The sequence below is a fragment of the Dromiciops gliroides genome, chromosome 2 (genome assembly GCF_019393635.1).
Source record: "Dromiciops gliroides isolate mDroGli1 chromosome 2, mDroGli1.pri, whole genome shotgun sequence".
Taxonomy (NCBI): domain Eukaryota; kingdom Metazoa; phylum Chordata; class Mammalia; order Microbiotheria; family Microbiotheriidae; genus Dromiciops; species Dromiciops gliroides.
In genome coordinates this window covers 547808286-547829578 of record NC_057862.1, presented here as the reverse complement: position 1 = coordinate 547829578, position 21293 = coordinate 547808286, and the positions used below count along the sequence as shown (strand labels likewise).

The 21293-nt window shown below is 40.1% G+C and overlaps 1 protein-coding gene across 1 annotated transcript; it reads right to left on the bottom strand.

Moving 5' to 3' along the window:
* Positions 1 to 4952: 4952 nt before the first annotated feature.
* On the bottom strand, positions 4953 to 20076 carry LOC122742898 (zinc finger protein 883-like). The gene is made up of 6 exons (XM_043987473.1): positions 19838 to 20076; positions 19133 to 19585; positions 17124 to 17212; positions 10637 to 10763; positions 9958 to 10053; positions 4953 to 8302 (listed from the first exon to the last, which is right to left on the bottom strand). Exons 2-6 carry the CDS (start codon positions 19182 to 19184, stop codon positions 6729 to 6731), a joined length of 1938 nt encoding a protein of 645 aa, XP_043843408.1. The 5' UTR covers positions 19185 to 19585; positions 19838 to 20076; the 3' UTR covers positions 4953 to 6728.
* Between the last annotated feature and the right edge of the window lie 1217 nt (positions 20077 to 21293).

The window sequence follows — 21293 nt, the reverse complement described above, 5'->3', positions numbered from 1 at the left end:
TTTTTGAATGATCTCGTTGAATGACTAGAATCATAAATATCAGGTGAGGCATAAAACAGAGATGTATACTTGACAAAGGTATTTATCATTGTGATAGAAGTGATACAATGCAGAGTCTGATTTGAAGATGGATTCTCAATGGATATTGAGGTACTACAGATGTTTTTCTTTATATTCTACTGGTAGCAGCAGAAATGTTCAGAAATACTGCAGAGACTCATGGAAGAGATCTACAAATACTTGAGTTTGAATTGATCATCCATACAAGAAAGACTAAGTGGATGAAGAATGTCTATTGCCCAAATTATAATATGTAGTTAGATGGACAACCTATAGAACTTATCCATCAGTGTAGCTATCCATCCATCAATCTATCCAGCTAGTTAGCTGGCTATCTCCATCTACCCACAGGGTAAACATTTTAGTGTAGTTTTAAGCTATTAAAGCCATGGTTGATTCTTGATATTGGATGAGATGAGACAGTCATGGAACACATATTTAACAAAAGGATGTTTACTTAACAATAGCATGGAAAGGATACTCAGAAAGGATATAACACTGATATATTAGGGTACAATTTCATTACCTGAAGAGAGTTATGCCCCAGTCAGCAGTGTATGTCAAACCTGAGGAACCAACGACCCCTTGTGTGCTGGACTTGTACTCAGGTGACCAGGAAGTCATATTAATAAATCAAGCCTTAGTCCCCTGGACCAATCAAATCTTAAATAAGATTTTGCTGCTTTTTAGTGGAAAAACTAAATATACATTCAGAGACCTTAGCAATTGTTGCTCTTACCACAGCAGGCTTCATTATATACAACTAATGAGGAACTCTGAAGAAGACTGGGAGTAAAAGATGTTATCAGGGAAAAGTATGATATAAAAATCTAGTGACCTAGTCACATAGTGAGACTGAGGAATGTCATGTGGATAGGCCACATGCTCCACTGGTATCTTTACTATACTAGGAGAAATTTAATTAGGTTTCTAACCTATTTGGTAGAGCCCCTATTCCAAACCTAAGGAGGATAGGTACAAGAGTCATACAGAATGAGTAGTCATGGATGGGTTGTAATTTGCACAGTTGGAGAAAACATACAAATTGATGGGATCATGGATGCATTTGAATATTTGAATACTGAGACTGTAAGTTCCATGAATGTAAGGACTCAATTAAACTTTGTATCTTCCCAGCACTTAAAAGGGATTTTTGTTAAGAATTACAAAAATTATCATATGCATTTAAATTTTATTACAATAATATTATATTCTATCAAAAGCCTTTTCTGCATCCATTACAAGGATCTTCATTATTTATAGAAATTATTATATTATTTGTAATTAACCCATATTTATATCAAAGGTACAAATCTTACATGGTTGCAATGAATAATTGCTTTTGTGAAAGTAAATGTTATGCAACTCTGATATATCACCTCACACCCATCAGAGTGGCAAATATAACAAAAAAGGAAAATATTGGATGTTGGAGGGGATGTGGGAAAACTGGGACACTAATCCACTCTTGGTGGAGTTGTGAATTGATCCAACCATTCTGGAGAGCAATTTGGAACTATGCCTAAAGGGCTATCATGCCCTTTGTTTTTTGTTTTTTGTTTTTGTTTTTTTTTTTTTTTTTTAGTGAGGCAATTGGGGTTAAGTGACTTGCCCAGGGTCACACAGCTAGTAAGTGTGTGTTAAGTGTCTGAGGCCGGATTTGAACTCAGGTACTCCTGACTCCAGGGCCGGTGTTCTATCCACTGCGCCACCTTATCATGCCCTTTGACCCAGCAATACTACTGCTAAGTTTATATCCCAAAGACATACCAAAGAGAAAAAGACCTCTTTATACAAAAATATTTATAGCAGCTCTTTTTGTGGTAGCTAAGAATTGGAAATCAAAGGAATGCCTATCAAATGGCTAAGCTATGGTATATGATGGTGATGGAATATTATTGTGCTATATAAGAAATGACAAGCAGAATGATTTCAGGAAGACCTGGGAAGATTTGTATGAACTGATGTATAGTGAAGTGAGCAGAACCAGGAGAACGTTGTTCATAGTGACAGAAGTATTATTTGATAAAGAACTGTGAATGACCTATTCTCAGCAGTACAATGATCCAAGACAATCCCAGAGGACTAATGATCAAGCATACTATCCATCCCCAAAGAAAGAACTGATATTGATGGAACACAGACTGAAGCATGTTATTTTTCACTTTCTTTCATTTTTTTCTTTTATTCGTTTTCTTATACAAAATGACTAATATGGCAATGTTTTACATGATTGCACATATATAACCTATATCTGATTGCTTGCCACCTCAGAGAGGGGTGAGAGGAGGAGAGAGGGAAGGAGGAATAAAATTTGGAACTCAAAACTTTAAATAAAAATGTTTATTGTTTAAAAATAAATAAATAAACAAATAAATACTCAAGACATAAAAAGAAAGCAAATGTTATGGAATTTCATCTATTAATATTTTATCTAATGAGATTTTATACAAATATCTACATATATATTATATATTTACAAACCTTAATTGGCTTTATGGGGTATAATTATTTGCTTAATATTTTATCACTAGTCATTAGTAAAATTAACATAATTTTCTTTTTCAAACTTATCTATGTCAGGTTCGGAAATAAAAAAAATATATATATATATTTGGCTCATAAATAAGTAGGCTATCACTCTTCTGTCTCTACATATGTTGTAGGACATTATGACTTTAACTGTATGCCTGGGACACACAAGGAAATCTAACTTCCCATTCACCCTGTTAGGAAACCTGGCCTCTCATTCACTCTGTTACATAAAGGGAAGTATGTGCACATGTTCATCTTCCTGGCACACTGTCATATTGTTAGCCTATCCTTGGCAGTTTCAGGGATTCCCTTATCAATAATTTCCCAGGGAAGCATATGTGTACACCTGGTCTCTCTTATGCATGCTTTGTTTGCCCCTCCCCATAAAAGAGGGTCTCTTAGAACAGGATGGTATGGGGTTCCATTTCTGTTTTCCAGCCATTATGTACCTACCCACGTATGAGTTGCTTATAATAAATCTTTCTCTATTATTTGTAATACTGGTTGTTTTCTGTTTTCGCCTCATTCTTCAGTATCTCTTTTACCTCAGCTTAGGGTAGAACTTAGTCTCCCGAGCCTTGAAAAAGTCTTAGGTAGAGTTCATATACCTCCCATGTTCAAATTGAGGCTGGATGACCATCTTCAGAGATGTGGTAGAAGTAATTTTTGTATTGGGCAAGAGGTTTAACTAGATGATTTCTAAGTTTCCTTTAAACTCTAAGGCTATATGATTCTATGAAACCTCAAACTTTATGAAATGTTTTTGGTTCTAATTTATTTGTACTGCTATTTACAACTATTTTAGTTTTTCCAAGGAGATATTTCATATTACCCTCTATTTTCTTATTCATTTGGATTTGCTTTATTGTGTCTTGGTTTCTCATAAAGTCACTAGCTTCCATTTGTTCAATCCTAATTCTTAGGCAATTATTTTCTTCTGAAAGCTTTTGTATCTCCTTTTCCATTTGGCTTTTCAAGCTGTTGACTCTTCTCATGACTCTCCTGCATCACTCATTTCTCTTTTCATTCTTTCCTCTACCTTTCTAAATCTTCCTTCTATCTCTCCTGCTTTCTCTTCAAAGTCCCTTTTGAGCGCTTCCATGGCCTGAGACCAATTCATATTTTTATTGGAAGCTTTGGATATAGGGGCCCTGAGGTTTTTATCCTCTTCTGAAGGTGCACCTTGATCTTCCTCGTTGCTAAAGAAACTTTCTATAGTTCTCAACTTTCTTTGCTTGCTCATCTTGCTGTCTTTTACTTGACTTTTAATGCCCTCTGACAGTGGGGCCCTACTTCCAAGCTACACTGTTCCAAGCTTTAGAGGGTCCCAGGTGTTTCTATTTGAGGAAGGGAAGGTTTTTTCTCTTGCCTGGCCTGTTCTCTGGTCCAAAGATAACCTCAAGCCAAATTGCCAGCAAATAACGAGCCAGTAAAACTTTTTGCGCTGTGGTTCTTAGCTCAGATGAGCCTGCGTACTTCCCCGACCTGGGCCTCCTGCCACTCAAGATTTCTTCCTGGTTCCCCACTGGGGTGGGATAGCTGAATTCCTCCTTATGTCCCACAGACACCCCTATATTCCTCCTCCCGCCCCCGGCCAGCCATTCAGCCCTCTCACCTGGCCATAAGCTTAGTTCCAGAAGACTCTGGTGCTACAGCTGATTCGGAGGCTCGGGGATATATTTCTGCCTGGAGACTATATCTGCATGATCATGGGGTTGGACTCTAAGCTGTCTTTGGCTGGAAAATAATCTCAGTTCATCTTTTTGTGGGTTTTGCCGCTCCAGGGGTTGCTTATTGCTGTTTTGGGGTAACTGTATCAGGAGTTCTATCCATTTAATGTCTTTCCCCAGCATATTGTGCCAAGAGGAGAGCATGCATGGAGAGTCCTAGGAAGAAGAGCGCTGATGTCTTTCAATAAGTATTTATCACCCCCCTATAATAGAGTCCAAAATCATCTAGTAGATGTTATGATGTGGTTCTTACTCTAGAGGATCTTATATGCTAATTATCCTTATATTGGTAAAACACAGAACTAAACCAGTTGGAATTTTATGGTAATATTAGAACATTTTAAGAATATTATTGAGAAATTGCTCCAAAAGCAAGGAGTGAAAGAAGTGTTCTTCAAAAGACTGATCAGTACTCAACCCCACTCCATTTTGAAGTTTGTTGTAATGTAAAAGCTGGGGATAAACTATATTTTCATTTCTTCAAATAAAAATAGAGTTCCCCCTATTTCCATCCCATCTCTAAAAGGCTTTGTAATATTTATCTTTTGAAAGAAGCTATTAATTAGAAGACATTTTAAATGCTTTAGATCAACTATAGGCCTTGAGGCTCCCTTATAGGGGAAATTTTCCATAGTCTCTCAAGTATGATCAGACAGAAAAAAAATCCACTAGAAAATTTCATCATTTTTAAGCAGCATAAGAAAATGGATGCAAAACAAGTTATTTTATTTTCATAAAGTTCAGATGCCAAATAAATCAAGTTGTATTGAGCACCCATAATGTGCAAGGCACTGTGCTAAGTGCTATGTGGGCTACGAAGACATATAAGATAGTCCCAACTCTCAAAGAGCTTCATGTGTGGAAAATTAAATAACATTTATGTATTTAAATAACAGTTCAAGTCAACAAGAGACACCACAAGAAGTACAAGATTAATTACCAAATGAATCATACAGACAATAATTCTTAGAGGAGTTCAGAGTAGGGGAAAGTCACTCAATGTGAGAGGGGGAGATTGAGAAAGTCTTTTGGAGAGGTGGGATTGGAGCTGGTTTTTGTTGGATGGGCAGAGAATTGATGGAGAGAGCATTCCACAGCATTGGAACTCTATGAGTAAAAGAGCTGAGGCAGCAAAGTGAAAGGTGGATCAGCGAAAATGAGCAAACCAGTTGGGCTAAAGTCATGAGTAAACTGTAGCAAGATTATGGTAACTTTTGGACTGCCAAGTCAATGAGTGTAGATTTTATCTTTGAAGGCCATGGGGGGACCACTGAAGGTATTTGAGCAGAGGAATAACTAAGCACAAGAGACACTTTCCTCACTGCCATTACATTTTCATGTCTACTATCCAGTGGGATGTCTCTGATATATGAGGGTAAATTATACTTGAGGCTGTCCTATAGCCACTGTTAATAATGCCCCCCCCCCCCGCCCCGAATTCCCCGATATGTAGTAAGGACCCAAGTGACTCAATGTTGCCTAGCAAGGAAGGGCTTGGGGTTAGTCTGTGAAAAGCAGGAACTGTGCTCAAGTGTGCACTGAGTAGTCTTCTGGCATGCTGACAACATCTGCAGCCAGCACACAAAAGGAGGGAGAACTGACTGTTACTTCATGTTTGAAGGTTGGTCCATACCACCTGTGCAGGGCTGATGGTGTTGGGAGGGAAAGGACAGGAGGCAGGTGGATGGGATCTTGCTTAATCACAATAAATGCATGTGGAGTGCTCTTAGATGTTGTTCTTTGTGCTTATGGGTTTTCCTTATGCTGTGATTGTTCCTCTAGCAAGTCTGATGTGCCAAGACATGTTGTCGACCTGCCAGAAGTCTTGGACACAGAACATCAAGGGGAGATGGCTCTGATGAGACTGTGTCACAAGATCAGCAAACCCTGCATTCTTGGCAGTATCTTCTGATCCATTTCCTTTCCTCTAACGTACCTTAGTCTCAACCATGACAAGGGACCAGCACACTGAAGATTGTTTCCCATACATGTGAGTAGCACAGGGTTATGGAAAGTTCACTGGACTTGGATATAGGGGACTAAGATTCAAATCTTGGTTCTAATACTGAACTAGCTATGTGACCTTGGATAAATCACTTAGCCTCTCTGAGCCTCAGCTTTTTCATCTTTAAAATGGGGATAATACTTCACTACCTACCTTACAGGGCTGTTAAGAAAACAATCTTCAAACCTTAAATGTTATATAACTGTGAGTTGTTATTACCATATATTTTAATTCATGACATTTCTATACAATATAAGGTAGAGGTAATGTGGGACAATGGAAGGAGCAAAGAAGTGTGAGTCAGGAAACTTAGCTTTTAGGCCTAGCTCTGCCATTGATAAGCTGGGTGACCTTGAAGAAAGGGGTTAACTACACACACAAGAAGGTGTCTTCTGACACTAATATTTTATGATTCTATGAGTTCTCTGATGTTTAAATAGGGATGAGCTCTGGCTGAAGGCCTTTCCACATTCATTACATCCATAGGGTTTTTCCCCAGTATGAGTTCTCTGGTGTTTAATAAGGGATGAGCTCTGGCTGAAGGCTTTCCCACACTGATTACATTCATAGGGTTTTTCTCCAGTATGAGTTCTTTGATGCTTAATAAGGGATGCGGTGTGACTGAAGGCTTTCCCACATTCACTGCATGTATAGGGTCTCTCTCCAGTATGACAACTCTGGTGTAGTGCAAGAGATGAGCTTTGACTGAAGGCCTTTCCACATTCATTACATTCATAGGGTTTTTCTCCAGTATGAGTTCTCTGATGTTTATTAAGGGATGAAGTGTGGCTGAAGGCTTTCCCACATTCATTACATTTATAGGGTTTCTCTCCAGTGTGAGTTCTCTGATGCTTAATAAGGGATGAAGTATGACTGAAGGCTTTCCCACATTCATCACATTCATAGGGTTTCTCTTCAGTATGAATTTTCCGATGTTTTGTAAGAAACAATATGTGACTGAAGGCTTTTCCACATTCGTTACATTCATAGGGTTTCTCCCCAGTATGAATTGTCTGATGTTGAGTAAGGTGTGTTCGTCGACTAAAGGCTTTCCCACATTCATTACATTCATAGGGTTTCTCCCCAGTATGAATTCTCTGATGTTTAACAAGGGAGGAGGTGTGACTGAAGGCCTGCCCACATTCATTACATTTATAGGGTTTCTCTCTAGTATGAATTGTCTGGTGTTCAGTAAGGTGTGTACTCCGGCTGAAGGTTTTCCCACATTCATTACATTTATAAGGTTTCTCTCCAGTATGAATTCTCTGATGTTCAGTAAGGTGTGTACTCCGGCTGAAGGCCTTCCCACATTCATTGCATTCATAAGGTTTCTCCCCAGTATGACTTCTCTGATGTTTGACCAGGGATGAGGTGTGCCTGAATGCTTTCCCACATTCTTTACATTTATGGGGTTTCTCTCCAGTGTGAAATCTCAGATGTAGAGTAAGAGATGAGCTCTGACTGAAGCCTCTGCCACACTCATTACATTCATAGGGCTTCTCTCCAGTATGAGTTCTCCTGTGTCGAGTAAGTTCTGAGTGATAACGGAAGGCTTTTCCGCATTCATTACATTTACAAGGCTTGTTCCGCAAATCAATTTTCTGATGGCCAACTGTTAGTGGATTTTGTCGGAAGTTATTTCCATTTGCATCATATTTATAGGATTTCTCTCCCATAGGAACTTTTTGTTTTGCAACAAGGATGGAACTTAAATTAAAATTTTTTCCAAGGTCATTACACCCATGGTCTTTTCCCCAGATTGCTGATTGCTTGTGGTTGATCACTACTTCCCTTAAATGTGTTTCCTGGCTTTTCTGCTGCCCCTGTAGCCAAGTTTCATGTTCCCAGGCATCACCTGACTTAGAATTCCAAAGGCTATCCTTTGTGAATCTTTTTATTACCACTTCCTGAGATAATCCTTCAGAAATATTCTGCTTTGTGGATTCCTTGATTTCAGTCCTGGTCTCCAAGTCTGAAAGAAATATAAAAATCAAATGTCCCTTGTTCCTTGTACTCAGGATGTTATGATAAAACTGTAAATGATGTATATAATATACATATTTCTTTGAGAGCTCATAAAAAAAGTCATGTAATCTATAGAGATAGGAAATGTCAGCAGAGAAGAAGTAAAAGAACAAGGATGTATAAATTAAGCTCAGATAAGGAGAACCCATCAGGAAGGATTATAAGGTCAAAATGGTGACCATGGAACCAAACTAAGCACAGTAGATCAGAATCAAGGTCACCACCACCTATGCTAGATTGTAAGGAGTTTCTAATTTGTTTCTCTACCTCCACACCCTCCCAGTTTAAATTTCTCTTGAATACTACCACTAGATTAACATTCCTCATCTCAAATCAAACATGTATAAAATAGAAACCATTATTTCAAATCCACCCCATTACAAAATTCCCTATTCCTACTAAAGGAACCACCATTCTTCTAGACTTGGATTTATAATGTTAGTGTTATCCTCAACACTTCATTCTCTTTCAACTAATACTCAATCAGTAGCCAAATCTTGATGTTTCTATAGTTACATCTCTCACACCTGACCCTTTCTTCTCTATGTAGATGGCAACCTCCACCTTGGTTCAGGTCATCACCTCTTTCCTATACTATTGTAATGACCTCTTTTTTTTTTTTTTGAGGGGCAATGGGGGTTAAGTGACTTGCCCAGGGTCACACAGCTAGTAAGTGTCAAGTGTCTGAGGCCGGATTTGAACTCAGGTACTCCTGACTCCAGGGCCGGTGCTTTATCCACTGCGCCACCTAGCCGCCCCAGTAATGACCTCTTAATTGATTTCTCAGTCTCAAATGTCTCCTTACTTCAGCCCATCTTGTTTTTCACAGTGCTGTCAGTGAATTTCCTTAAGTACAGATTAGACCATATTGTTATCCTGTTCAATAAACTTGAGCAGTGGCTCAAAAAAACCTCCCAATTGCTTCCAAGATGAAATATAAATGCCTCTATTTGGCTTTTAAAGTCCCTTACACCTGGCCCCGACCTATCTTTCCAGCCTCATTATTCCTCTTCCCTCATTCTACAGTCTAACCAAATTAGCTTTCTTTCTGTTTCTCACATATGGTAGGCCATCTCTCATTTCTCAGAACATTTACTTTTTTCACCTATACCTCAGAATTCTACTCTTTCTGATTCCCCCAACTACTTGGGCCCATCTCCTTCCTAACTACCTTGTATTGACTTTGTAGTGTACATGTATATACATACCCCCACACAACCCATGTTACTCTATATTATATGTGTACTATATACTATACATATGTAGTACACACATGCTACATATGTATATGTACTGTATGTATAAATTAATATCTCTGTGTGTGTATCCTTTATAGAATGTAAACTCCTCAAAAGTAAAAATAGCTTTATTCTTTGTGCCTTTTTTGAGGCAGCTGGTGGTGCAGTGTACAGAGAGTTGGGCCTAGAGTCAGGAAGACTTGTATTCAAATTTGGTGCTTATACTAAATAGTCTCAAATTGTTCCCAGGCCTTCAGGCCTTTGAAGATGGCTCCTGATGAATAGCTGGACAGGTTGACCCTTCCTGTGAAAGATCAGATGAAATGTTCTTTGTAATCCATCTGCTTAGTGTTTACTTACTCACCTAGACAGATGCCTCTTGAGACTTCTCTTTCTACCACCCAGGGTTCTTCTCCTTGTTCCAGCTGGGAGATCACATATGGCTTAGAAACTGGAAACCCTGTTCATGGAGAAAGAAATAGGACTTGTTTGTGCTGGAGACAAAGGCAATTGCATATTCAAGTTCTGGCCCCTTGATGTGAGATGACAGAAAAGACAGCATAGGAAGAGTCCAAAGGAGATAAGAAGTCCTTTAAAGGTTAAGGTAGTTGAAACATCTGGGATAGCACAATGAAGTCCCATTTTTCATTCTGTAAAGAGCAGACCTTTCATTTGAAAAGTAGGAACAGAACTGCCCTGTTTCTGGGCCCTAAACAGGTTATAAATCACTGAGCCCCACGCTAAAACTTGGCTAAGTACCTTTTAAAAACCAAGGAAGTGTTGGGGCAGCTAGGTGGCGCAGTGGATAGAGCACTGGCTCTGGAGTCAGGAGGACCTGAGTTCAAATCCAGCCTTAGACACTTGACACTTACTAGCTGTGTGACCCTGGGCAAGTCACTTAACCCCAATCACCTCACCAAAAAAAAAAAAAAAAACCCAACCCCCCCCCCCACCACCAGCAACAACAACAAAAAACCAAAAACCAAGGAAGTGGAGATGCTCCAATGGACAGAGTCTGAATCACAGAGGGAAGACATCCTTACCTAGCGAGACCAGGTTCCCATAGTTCTCCAGCATCACATCCCTGTACAGATCCCTCTGATCAGGATCCAGTTGCCCCCACTCCTCTTGGGTGAAGTCCACAGCTACATCCTTGAAGGCCACTGATTCCTAAAACAACAAATATGCTCTTGCTTACCCAATAAGCCTACTCCAAATATGGCTCATGGATGATTTGTGAAGTTGATAGCACCAGGATAGATAGATGGTATGTATAGTACTTCTAAAAGCATTTATAACCACTGATATTTTGGATATGATTCTGACACAAAAGGGAGGAACTGAGGTAGAAACCAGAGGAACATTGGGAAGAAACAGCCACACTATCTTAGGGAGTTCATGGTAATTGTGGGAACAGGCATAGGCTGACCTATATCCTAGATTTTTGGAGAGAGGATTTCAAAGAGTTGAAGGAAAATATGGATAGGATCCTGTAACTTTGAACTTATAAGGGAATGTGAGAAAATAATTTTTAATAATGTATTTCTTGGAGACCCAGAAACCTAGCTTTAGCTGCTCTCTCCCCCTTATCCCAGAAAGTTCAATACTTAGGAGGAAGTTTTAAACCTTGCCTGGAATAAGCCCAAGTGAACAAAAGTAATGCAGAATGATTCTTTTGTTTAGCTAGGGGAAGAAACAGACCTAGACAGCAGGAATTTGCCCTCTCTAGACCATCCCCCCAAGTCATGTCAATCCATGGAACCAAGTGAGGCTATAACCAATTAGCTTAGATCAATGTATGGTGATCCACCTCTATCTAAGGGGGATAAAATCCCTGGGCACACCAGGGTCACTCTCTTTTCCTCTCTTCTCTCTCTCTCTCTGCTCATACTCTCTGGCGTAGAGATATGTGGGTGCATAGGCCTTGAGACCATGTGCTGTTTCTATGAGAAATAGCATGGATCTTCTGGGGCTTTTCTCCTGCTTGTGCTGTCACATGGTCAATACTTCACTAATATGTAACATTAATTAATAATAAATACTTACTACCAAAACAGGTACAATAGCCATTAATATATAATTAGCAATTATTTTAGAAAAATACAGATTAGCAAAAAATAATTTAAGAAACACAGGAAGCTGACTCAAGAACCAGTATGCTCTTAAGAAAAATTCTGAAAATGAAAACACAAATGAGTCTAATGAAGAAAACACGAAAAATTAATATGGAAATTAATTTGATTGCACAGGAAACCCATCAATGAATTTAAATTGTAAAAGGTGTAAACATAGTGACACAATCTTGTAAGAATAGTATCAGGGGAAGCTAGGTGGCTCAGTGGATAAAGCACTGGCCCTAGATTCAGGAGTACCTGAGTTCAAATCCAGCCTCAGACACTTGATACTTACTAGCTGTGTGACCCTGGGCAAGTCACTTAAGCTCCATTGCCCCGCAAAAAAAAAAAAAGGAATAGTATCAGGCAATGATCCAAGACAATTTCAAAGGACTCATGATGAAGAATGCTATCCACTTCCAGAAAGAAAACTGATGAACTCTTGAGAAGAGATTGAAGCATACTTTTTAAAACTTTCTTCATTTTTGTTTGTTTGTGTGTGTGTATTTTCTTTTGTAATATGATTAGTATGGAAATGTTTTCCATGACTTCACATGTCTAATTGTTATCCTACTGATTGATTTCTCTAGGGGTAGGGGAAGGGTAGAAGAGAAGGAGAGAATATGGAACTCAAAATTTAAAAAAGTGAATGTTAAAATTTTTTACATGTAATTGAGAAATATTAAATGAAATAATAAAAAATTTAAATAGAATTAGGAAGACTAAAGAATATAAAAAAGTGAGAAAAAATCTTGAACACAACAAAAATGCTTTTTAAAAGTTGTGTTGGGAGGCAAAGTCTGAACAAGAGAGCAGGATATCTGAAGGGAGAACAAAGGTGATAGACAATAGCAAGAAGGAAGAAATATTTCATTCTAAATAATTCATTCCAATTTTACTTCTACCAAGAAAACTGATCTAAGGATAAAACAAAAAAGACCCAAGGAAAATTGAAACTTAATTAAATAAAGAGATAACAAAAGAGCAACTGGTTGTTCTTAGTGAATTCAATCACCTGACACAAGTAAAAGAGATAAGTCTTAGAGCCCTGAAAGAACTTGCAGATATGACTGTAGCTGATAATTTTATAAAAGCAATGGTGGAGAATAGGAAAGTCACCACAAGACTAGATACTACCAAATTTTGATTGATTTTCAAAAAGAGTAATGACAACTTTTCAAATTTTAAGTCAAGGTACTATATGTAAACTTTTGCAAAAGTCTTAAAAAGACAAAAAAGGGAAAATTATAAATTCTGGAGAAGACGTGGGAAAATTGGAACACTAATGCATTGTTGGTTGAGTTGTGAACTGATCCAACCATTCTGGAGAGCAATTTGGAATTATGCCCAAAGGGCTATAAAACTGTGCCTACTCTTTGAAGCAGCAATACCACAACTAGTTCTGTATCTCAAAGAGATCATAAAAAAAGGAAAAGGACCCACATGTACAAAAATATTTATAGCACCTCTTTTTGTGGTGGCAAAGTATTGGAAATTGAGGGGATCAACTGGGGAATGGTTGAACAAGTTGTAGTATATGAATAGAATGTAATACTACTGTGCTATAAGAAATGATGAGCAGGGGGCAGCTAGGTGGCACAGTGGATAAAACACCAGCCCTGGATTCAGGAGGACCTGAGTTCAAATCCAGTTTCAGACACTTGACACTTACTAGCTGTGTGACCCTGGGCAAGTCACTTAACCCTTATTGCCCCGCAAAAAAAAGAAAAAAAAAAGAAATGATGAGAAGGCAGATTTCAGACAAACCTGGAAAGACTTACATGAATTAATGCTGAGTGAAGTGAGCAGAACCAGGAGAACATTATACACAGTAACAATAACATTGTGTGATGATCAACTATGATAGACTTAGCTCCTCTCAGCAATGCAATGATCCAAGATAATTCCAAAAGACTCATGATGAAAATTGCTCTCCACATCCAAAGAAACAATATGGAGTCTGCTTTTTCTTTTTTAGGGTAATGAGGGTTAAGAGACTTGCCCAGGGTCACATAGCTAGTAAGTGTCAAGTGTCTGAGGCCAGATTTAAACTCAGATTCTCCCAAATCCAGGGCCAGTGCTTTATCTACTGTGCTTGGTGGGTCAGATGATAGGGTCTCTTAGAAATAGTTAGATTTTTACCTTTCTCTCTGATCCTAATGCTCTTTAATAAATACTTAAACATTTAAATACTCTTGCTAAAGCTTATAATTTATTGGCGACCACTCATTAGATTTTAGATAGTTTAGCTAGAATTTTAGCCCTAACGAATGGCGACCACAAAGGGACAGGGTAGGGGAAATTTCTTACTCAACCGGAAGATCAGAAGACAGAGATTCAGCTTTCCTCTTCGTGGTCAGCCATCTGTTAGGGCTAAAATTCTAGCTAAACTATCTAAAATCTAATGAGTGGTCGCCAATAAATTATAAGCTTTAGCAAGAGTATTTAAATGTTTAAGTATTTATTAAAGAGCAGTTCAGATGAAAAGAACCTAGGGGCTTTAGGTGACTACAAATTTAACATGAGACTACAGCATAATGCTATAGCCAAAAAACCTAATTTGAACTAGCCTGGATCATCAGTAGTGTGGTCTCCATAAAGGAAGGTAGTAACTCCCATTGTATTCTATCCTGGTGAGATCACATCTGGAGTTCTGTGTTTTCTTCTGGATGCCACACTTTCAGAAAGACACTGGAAAGCTGGCATGTAACTAGGGAGGGTAACCAGGATGAGAGGCGTGGAATGCTGAAGACACAGTCAGATGTGGCCATTATGTTGGTTAGTTTTGTTTAACTCTTTTTCTTTGTTACAAAGAAGGACTCCCTGATGAGGGCATACGTTTAGGGAATATATGGAAATGTTCATGGTATAATAAAGAGATCAAAACACATTTACACACACACAATGCTAGTAAAAAAAAATTCTACTAAATTCAATGATCCTATGGCCTTTATTTCCTATACTTCTCTCAGAAACAAACGAACAAAACCCATCCTTTAATTTTCAATTTGGCATTGAACATATAGGTATGTGGTAAAATTCAATGTGTAACCTCAGGAAAGTTATGAATTATGATACCCAGTCTCTCTGGTGTTAAGTGACATAAGTAATTAAATCTAAGAGATACATGACAAGGAAAAGATTAAGAAATAGCCAGTACACAGCCAGCCCCCTTGCTCCACTGGTATCCACAATTTCAAGAAATAGATCCCTTGTGGAGAATTTATGGAATGACCTGGGCAAGAATCACAGGATGGGAAAGTGTGGATGGACAGGTTGGGATCTGCACTTTTGACAGTAGTATCCACATTGATGAAATCTGAAAGCCATTCAATTACTGTGATATCAAAACTATCTGTTTTGGGTCAAAAGGTAAAAATGGACCATTGGAACAGACTACAGATTACAGAAGTAAAGTATCCAGTACCTAGAAACTGAGTTGCCCAAAAGTTATTAGACTTTGCAAAATAATGGCTTTGTTATCGTGGAAGTATGCTTAAAATAATCTCAATTGGATAAGTCATCACTGCACTTTTGTATTGTGGATAATAAGGTCAGGAAAGTTGAAACTCCATTATTTATTATTGCTATTATTAATAGTTAACATTTATAGCACTTTAAATTTTGCAAAGTCCTTAACATATGTAAGCTCATTTAATTTTCACAATCACTTGATGCACTAGATTTCAAGAGGTATTAATGAGACTCAGAGGTTAAAAGAGATTTAGGGAATTGCTTTTGGTCATATTGTTAGTGTGTCAGGGTGGCATTTGAACCTAGGTCTCTCCTGGCCACAAGCCCAGTACTCTTTCTACCACATCCTGTTGCCTCTCATTTAACCACCACTGTGAAAAGTCTTTCTGGTGTTTTTTTCCCCCCTCTTATCCAGAAAAGCATAAACATTTCACTTCCATTAAGTAATGGAACAAGCTATAACCCCTGGCTTCTAGGCCCTGACAACTACCGGGAAAGAATCTGGGAAGAATCCTGTAGTCACAACCTGATCCTATGGATTAACATTTTGATTATCTCACCTTTTGTAATGGGTGTTTCAAAGTCTGAACATATCCACCTTTATTACTGGAAGACTTACCTATCTTCTATACTAGCAACTCTGAAGCTTTTTTAGTCTCTTCCCCCTCATTAGATCTTTTTTTTTTTTTTTTTAAGGCAATGGGGGTTAAGTGACTTGCCCAGGGTCACACAGCTAGTAAGTGTCAAGTGTCTTAGGCCGGATTTGAACTCAGGTACTCCTGAATCCAGGGCTGGTCCTTTAACCACTGCGCCATCTAGCTGCCCCCTCCCTCATTAGATCTTAAGCATTTAAAACTCTTTATTCTTAAAACTATCTAATAATTTTCAGTATACAGTCTAAACTGAGGATGGCATTCAAGGCCCTCCACCATTTGTTACAATTCTACATATTCAAATTTATTACCTATTACTTCTCAACAGTAATTTCCTTAAGCCAAACTTATCTCTTTACTGGTGCATGTGAATGACAATCAATTTTGCCTCAGTTTCTGTCCTGTAGGTTTTCCTGCATGTAATCTCTCTCTATATTATACAAATCCATTGGGACCACCTTAAACCCCATCCCTTCCATTACCTTTCCTGACCAATCTAGTTTATACTGCTCTCACCTTTTCTTAAATTCCAGCACACCTGTTATACATAGGGCTCATCTTGCACTTATTATCAACTTCCTTCTGTAACTAATCCTTTGTTGTGTTGGTCTGCTATTAGTGGTAATATGGCCACCATATTTAGGGTGAGGACTGTGTCTTATTTTTATTTTCTATCCATCAGTGTACTTAGCATAATACTGACCACACAGTAGGTCCAAATGTCTTTTTTTTTTTTTTAGTGAGGCAATTTGGGGTTAAGAGACTTGCCCAGGGTCACACAGCTAGTAAGTATTAAGTGTCTGAGGCGGGATTTGAACTCAGGTACTCCTGAATCCAGGGCCGGTGCTCTATCCACTGTGCCATCTAGCTGCCCCCCCCCAAATGTTTTTTTAAATGAATGAGTGGCTATTAAACAGGGAAGACAGGGGCACCAAAGGAGAGTACTCAATAACAGGGGAGCATTTTCTATGAAGTCATTCACTATTTTTTTTTTTTGCAGGGCAATGAGGGTTAAGTGACTTGCCCAGGGTCACACAGCTAGTAAGTGTCAAGTGTCCAAGGTCGGATCTGAACTCAGGTCCTCCTGAATCCAGGGCCAGTGCTTTATCCACTGTGCCACCTAGCTGCCCCTGAGTCATTCACTATTATGAGCTCCACCTCCCTGGGAAGAAATGGCACTCAAATAAATGCCTGTATGGGGAATTCTTGGAGAAAGGAGTTTTCAAGAGAAGGGATTAAATGCATCCACAATCTAGGCATTTCAAAAAAAAGAGAAAACTCCAACTCACCTGCGACCTGGCTTTTAGAAAAAGAATTGTCATTTGTTCTTCTTCTGGGCTTCCCTCTTGAGAAAAGCCAGGGTCCTGAGAAGATGGAGCTGGAGGAATAAAAGAAGCCATAAGGGTGGCTGATTCTATCTTATAGTTATCATACTCAGTAGGTTACAAACTCCACCACACCAAGTTAGGCTGGATCCCCATATTTCTTTCTCCCCCCACCCAGGGAAATGAGGGTTAAGTGACTTGCCCAGGATCACACAGCTAGTAAGTGTCAAGTGTCTGAAGCTGGATTTGAACTCAAGTCCTCCTGAATCCAAGGCCAGTGTTTTATCCACTGTGCCACCTAGCTGCCCAGGATCCCCGTATTTCTAAGAAAGAACTTGTTCAAAAAGGAGTCAGAAGAAGCCTGCCGTATTGAAGGTCACAGGAGGCTGTGACCACTGTGGCCAAGGATCCCTACTCTGAGCTCATGGTAGATTCCAGGTAAAAGGACTGTAGTCCTGGAGTCAAAATATTCTTGAGGTCACAGATGGGTACAATGTTGAGTCTATTAACAACTTCTTTGATGCTCAGTCTTCTCCCATAACAACAACAACAACAACAACAAAAAAGCCCCCTCTTTGCCCTCAATTTGTGTGAGGAATTATATGCTCATTCTTTTGGAGAAAGCAGCTATGTTGTCATACCGATGAGAACTTAACTATGAGAAATTTAGACTGGCCTAATGAAAAAAACATAGACCAGAAGGCCACATGGGATAATAGAAAGAACACCAGACTAGGAGTAAGGAGACCTGGGGATTCTGTTCCTGGTTCTTATATCACCAAGCTCTGTGACCCTTGGCAAGTCACTCAATGCCTTTAAACCTTAATTCCTAGGGGGCAGCTAGGTGGCTCAGTGGATAAAGCACCAGCCCTGGATTCAGGAGGACCTGAGTTCAAATTCGACCTCAGACACTTGACAATTACTAGCTGTGTGACTCTGGCAAGTCATTTAACCCTCATTGCCCTGCAAACCCCCCCCCCAAAACCCCTTAATCCCTTATCTAAAAAATGAGAAGGGTGGACTCAGTGATTTCTATGGTTGCTAAATTATGACTTTATGAGTACATTAAACTATATGGTAGTGCCAGCTATCACTAAATAGTGCTATAACCTTGACCTTAAGTACTGTAACACTTACCTCACTGAATCATTGTTTCCAATCTATAAAAGAGAGATATTGAAGCTCTATCTGTCTTAAAGGGCTCTCATGAGGATAATATGAAAATGTAATAGTACTTAATAAAAATCCCTTTGACAGACTCATAGTATAGTGGATTGATAGGGCACTGAACTTGTAGTGAAGAAGAACTGAGTTCCAATCTTACCTCAGACTCAACCTCTCTGTGCCTTAGTTTCCTGTCTATAAAATAAGGGGTGTGGTACTGATAGCCTCTATAAACAGTTTGGGTTTTTTTTTTGGTCAGGGCAATGAGGGTTAAGGGACTTGCCCAGGGTCACCCAGGTAGTGTCAAGTGTCTGAGGGAAGATTTGAATTCAGGTCTTCCTGAATCCAAGGCCAGTGCTTTATCCACTGTGCCACCTAGCTGCCCCCACCAGGGTCTTTAAGGTCCCTTTCAGCTCTAAATCTATGATCCTATGCTTCTCTGATCTAATAGCAACGTGGCATAAAGTTCTGGAGGGAAAGGTTAAAATAAAGTCAAGAAAATTAGGCTGGTCCCTTCAAGGAAGTATCTTGTGGGGGATGTTCTCTCTGGCTTTGGTAAGTTTGTAACTATACAAGGCAGGGCTAGAAGGGGTGTACTAGTCTGGATGCCCTTGATATAATATGTTCAAGTCTCGAATATTCTCATTTGTTAATCCTATGACACTGAGATTGGGAAATCTTTTCCTCAATTCTTTGGCCAGGGGTATCTTCCCCTGAGACCCGTTTACCCCTTTCCCATAATGAGAAGATGGTTTCCTTCATACCCCTCTCCACCTAATAAACATTTATCTTGTCTGATTATTTCTTACCTTTTCCCTCAAGAATTTGAGTCAAATGCTCCATGGACATCCACTGTTCCATTTTCTCTGTGTATCTTGTGACTTCATCCAGATCCTGACCTTTCTCTTACATGATTATCACGAATCCTACCAATTCCCTCAGTGTCAGCATCGATTGTGCGGGCTCTTCCCTGAAACTCTGGTGTCAGGCTTAAGTCTGGGTGTCTTTCTAGGAGGAATACACTACGCCCCAGGAGACTTCTGCTCGGTCTTCATTCTTAAGCCAGGCTCCTTCATCTAGGCGCTGACGTCCCTTTAGCTTGAGGATCCAATGATCTGTTTCTCCAATAGGAGGAACCAGCTCTCCCCATAGACTCTCAAGAGGGACACGCGGAAGGCTGGTGTCAGAACGGCAGAGATCCACCGCCTTCAGTCACAAGGAGTTAATAGCATGAGAAGTAGCATCGGGAGGAAAGTGAGGCACTGTTTGCAAACGGGAAGAAGAAAAAGAACTCCAGAATCTGGCTCAGCTAAATGTACACACGCACAGAGCTAGACTGTGTACATAGACACACACCCGGACACGGACACGGACATGGACACGGACACTGACACGGACACATACACGCCCTCCTTTTTTTCCCCCTCCGTATCCTCCCAACTCCAAACTCTCGCTCCCGGCAGTCACACATACTGGATGCAGAACCACGTACTGGACGGCTCCGCTGGGCTCACCTCAGCTCCCCACTGCTGGGGAAGGAAGGGGGTCAGTCCGGTCCATCCATGCCCAGGAAGGGAGATTTCTCCCGGTCTCTGGTCCTCGGCCCCCAGAACCACACAACGTCGCCCTTCTCCGGCCCCAGAACCCTCCCCGGACCCCGGACACTCACACCATGACCCGGGTCCGTTCGATCAGCTGCCGGCCCGGCTAGCCGCGGGCGCCCCCGATTGTGGACCGGCCCGCCCTGCACCGGTCCGGGACCCACAAAGGAAACCAGCTTCCAGACCGGAAGGAAGCGCTGGCTTAGCCCAATCATTGAACTACCACTCCCAGAATCCCTTGGGCGGCACCGCAGTTCAGGTTTCGTGCCTTTGGTCCCCCAGTGAGGTGCTCAATTCTGATTGAGGGCTCGGGGGCAGGACCCTGGAGTGGCTCCCGAGGCTCCCTCCCCAGGCGCTCCCCCATTCCTCCCTCTTGTGCTCGGATCCCAGAGAGCGTGTTTGTGCGAGCCCAGTGGAAGCTCATTCTGATCCTTTGTCAGCCCTGGGCTCCTTGGTGTAGTGTGTGGGTTGGGGGCGGGAAGTGGGGACGGACAATCTAGAGGTTCAGGTAGTTTGTTCAGAGTCTGGACAATGTTCCTCAGACTTCCTGGGTGTGCCAAGATAAAGCGGCATTGTGGAAGGTGAACTTCTTTAGAGCAGAGACCGACTTGTTCATTTTGCCTTTCTTCGCATCTGCAGTGCTTAACTGCCTGATACTTAGTAAGCGATTAATAAATGCTCACTAACTGACCTGTCGCTTGAGGTAGTAGGGGAGAAGAGGAGCGCGGAGAGGAATAAAATTAGAAGAGTCCTTTTCCATTCCCCCTTCCCCAATAATGCCTCTTCCTGTGAGATTTACTTTACATATCTTGTATTACCTAGCGTTTATATGTATATATCTAGTTATTAACATGTAGGTACCTATATATAGTATTACCTAGTTATTTACACGGGGTGGATGGAGCTCTGCTTGCTACCTCTGTTTTCCTCTGAAGATCCTAGAGTGAATTCAGTCTGACACACTAATTAAACATTATACTGTCCTCTATCCTTAAATTCCTTGCCACCTTGTCCTATCTCCTCTCATCTCTTTCCCAAACCCAACCCTTCCCTACATCGGTTTTCTCCCCTTCTCATGTGCAGCTGAAAACCACTGGAGGAAGTCATATAATTGTGCATAACCGGTTCCACTCCGTTACCAAACCCTAACAGAGCTATCACTGTTGCATGGCAATAATTTTACTTTTCCCTGACTGATTCTCTATGACATCCATCACAGTATGCGTTCCAAACCTTTTCTTCTCAATCTACCTACACTAATATTAATGCATTAATAATAAAGCACACATGTTACTCTATCACAAATTTTTCTTTTAATATTTTGATAATTATATTTCAATATAACTGATTTCCTTTGTAATGCTGTGTA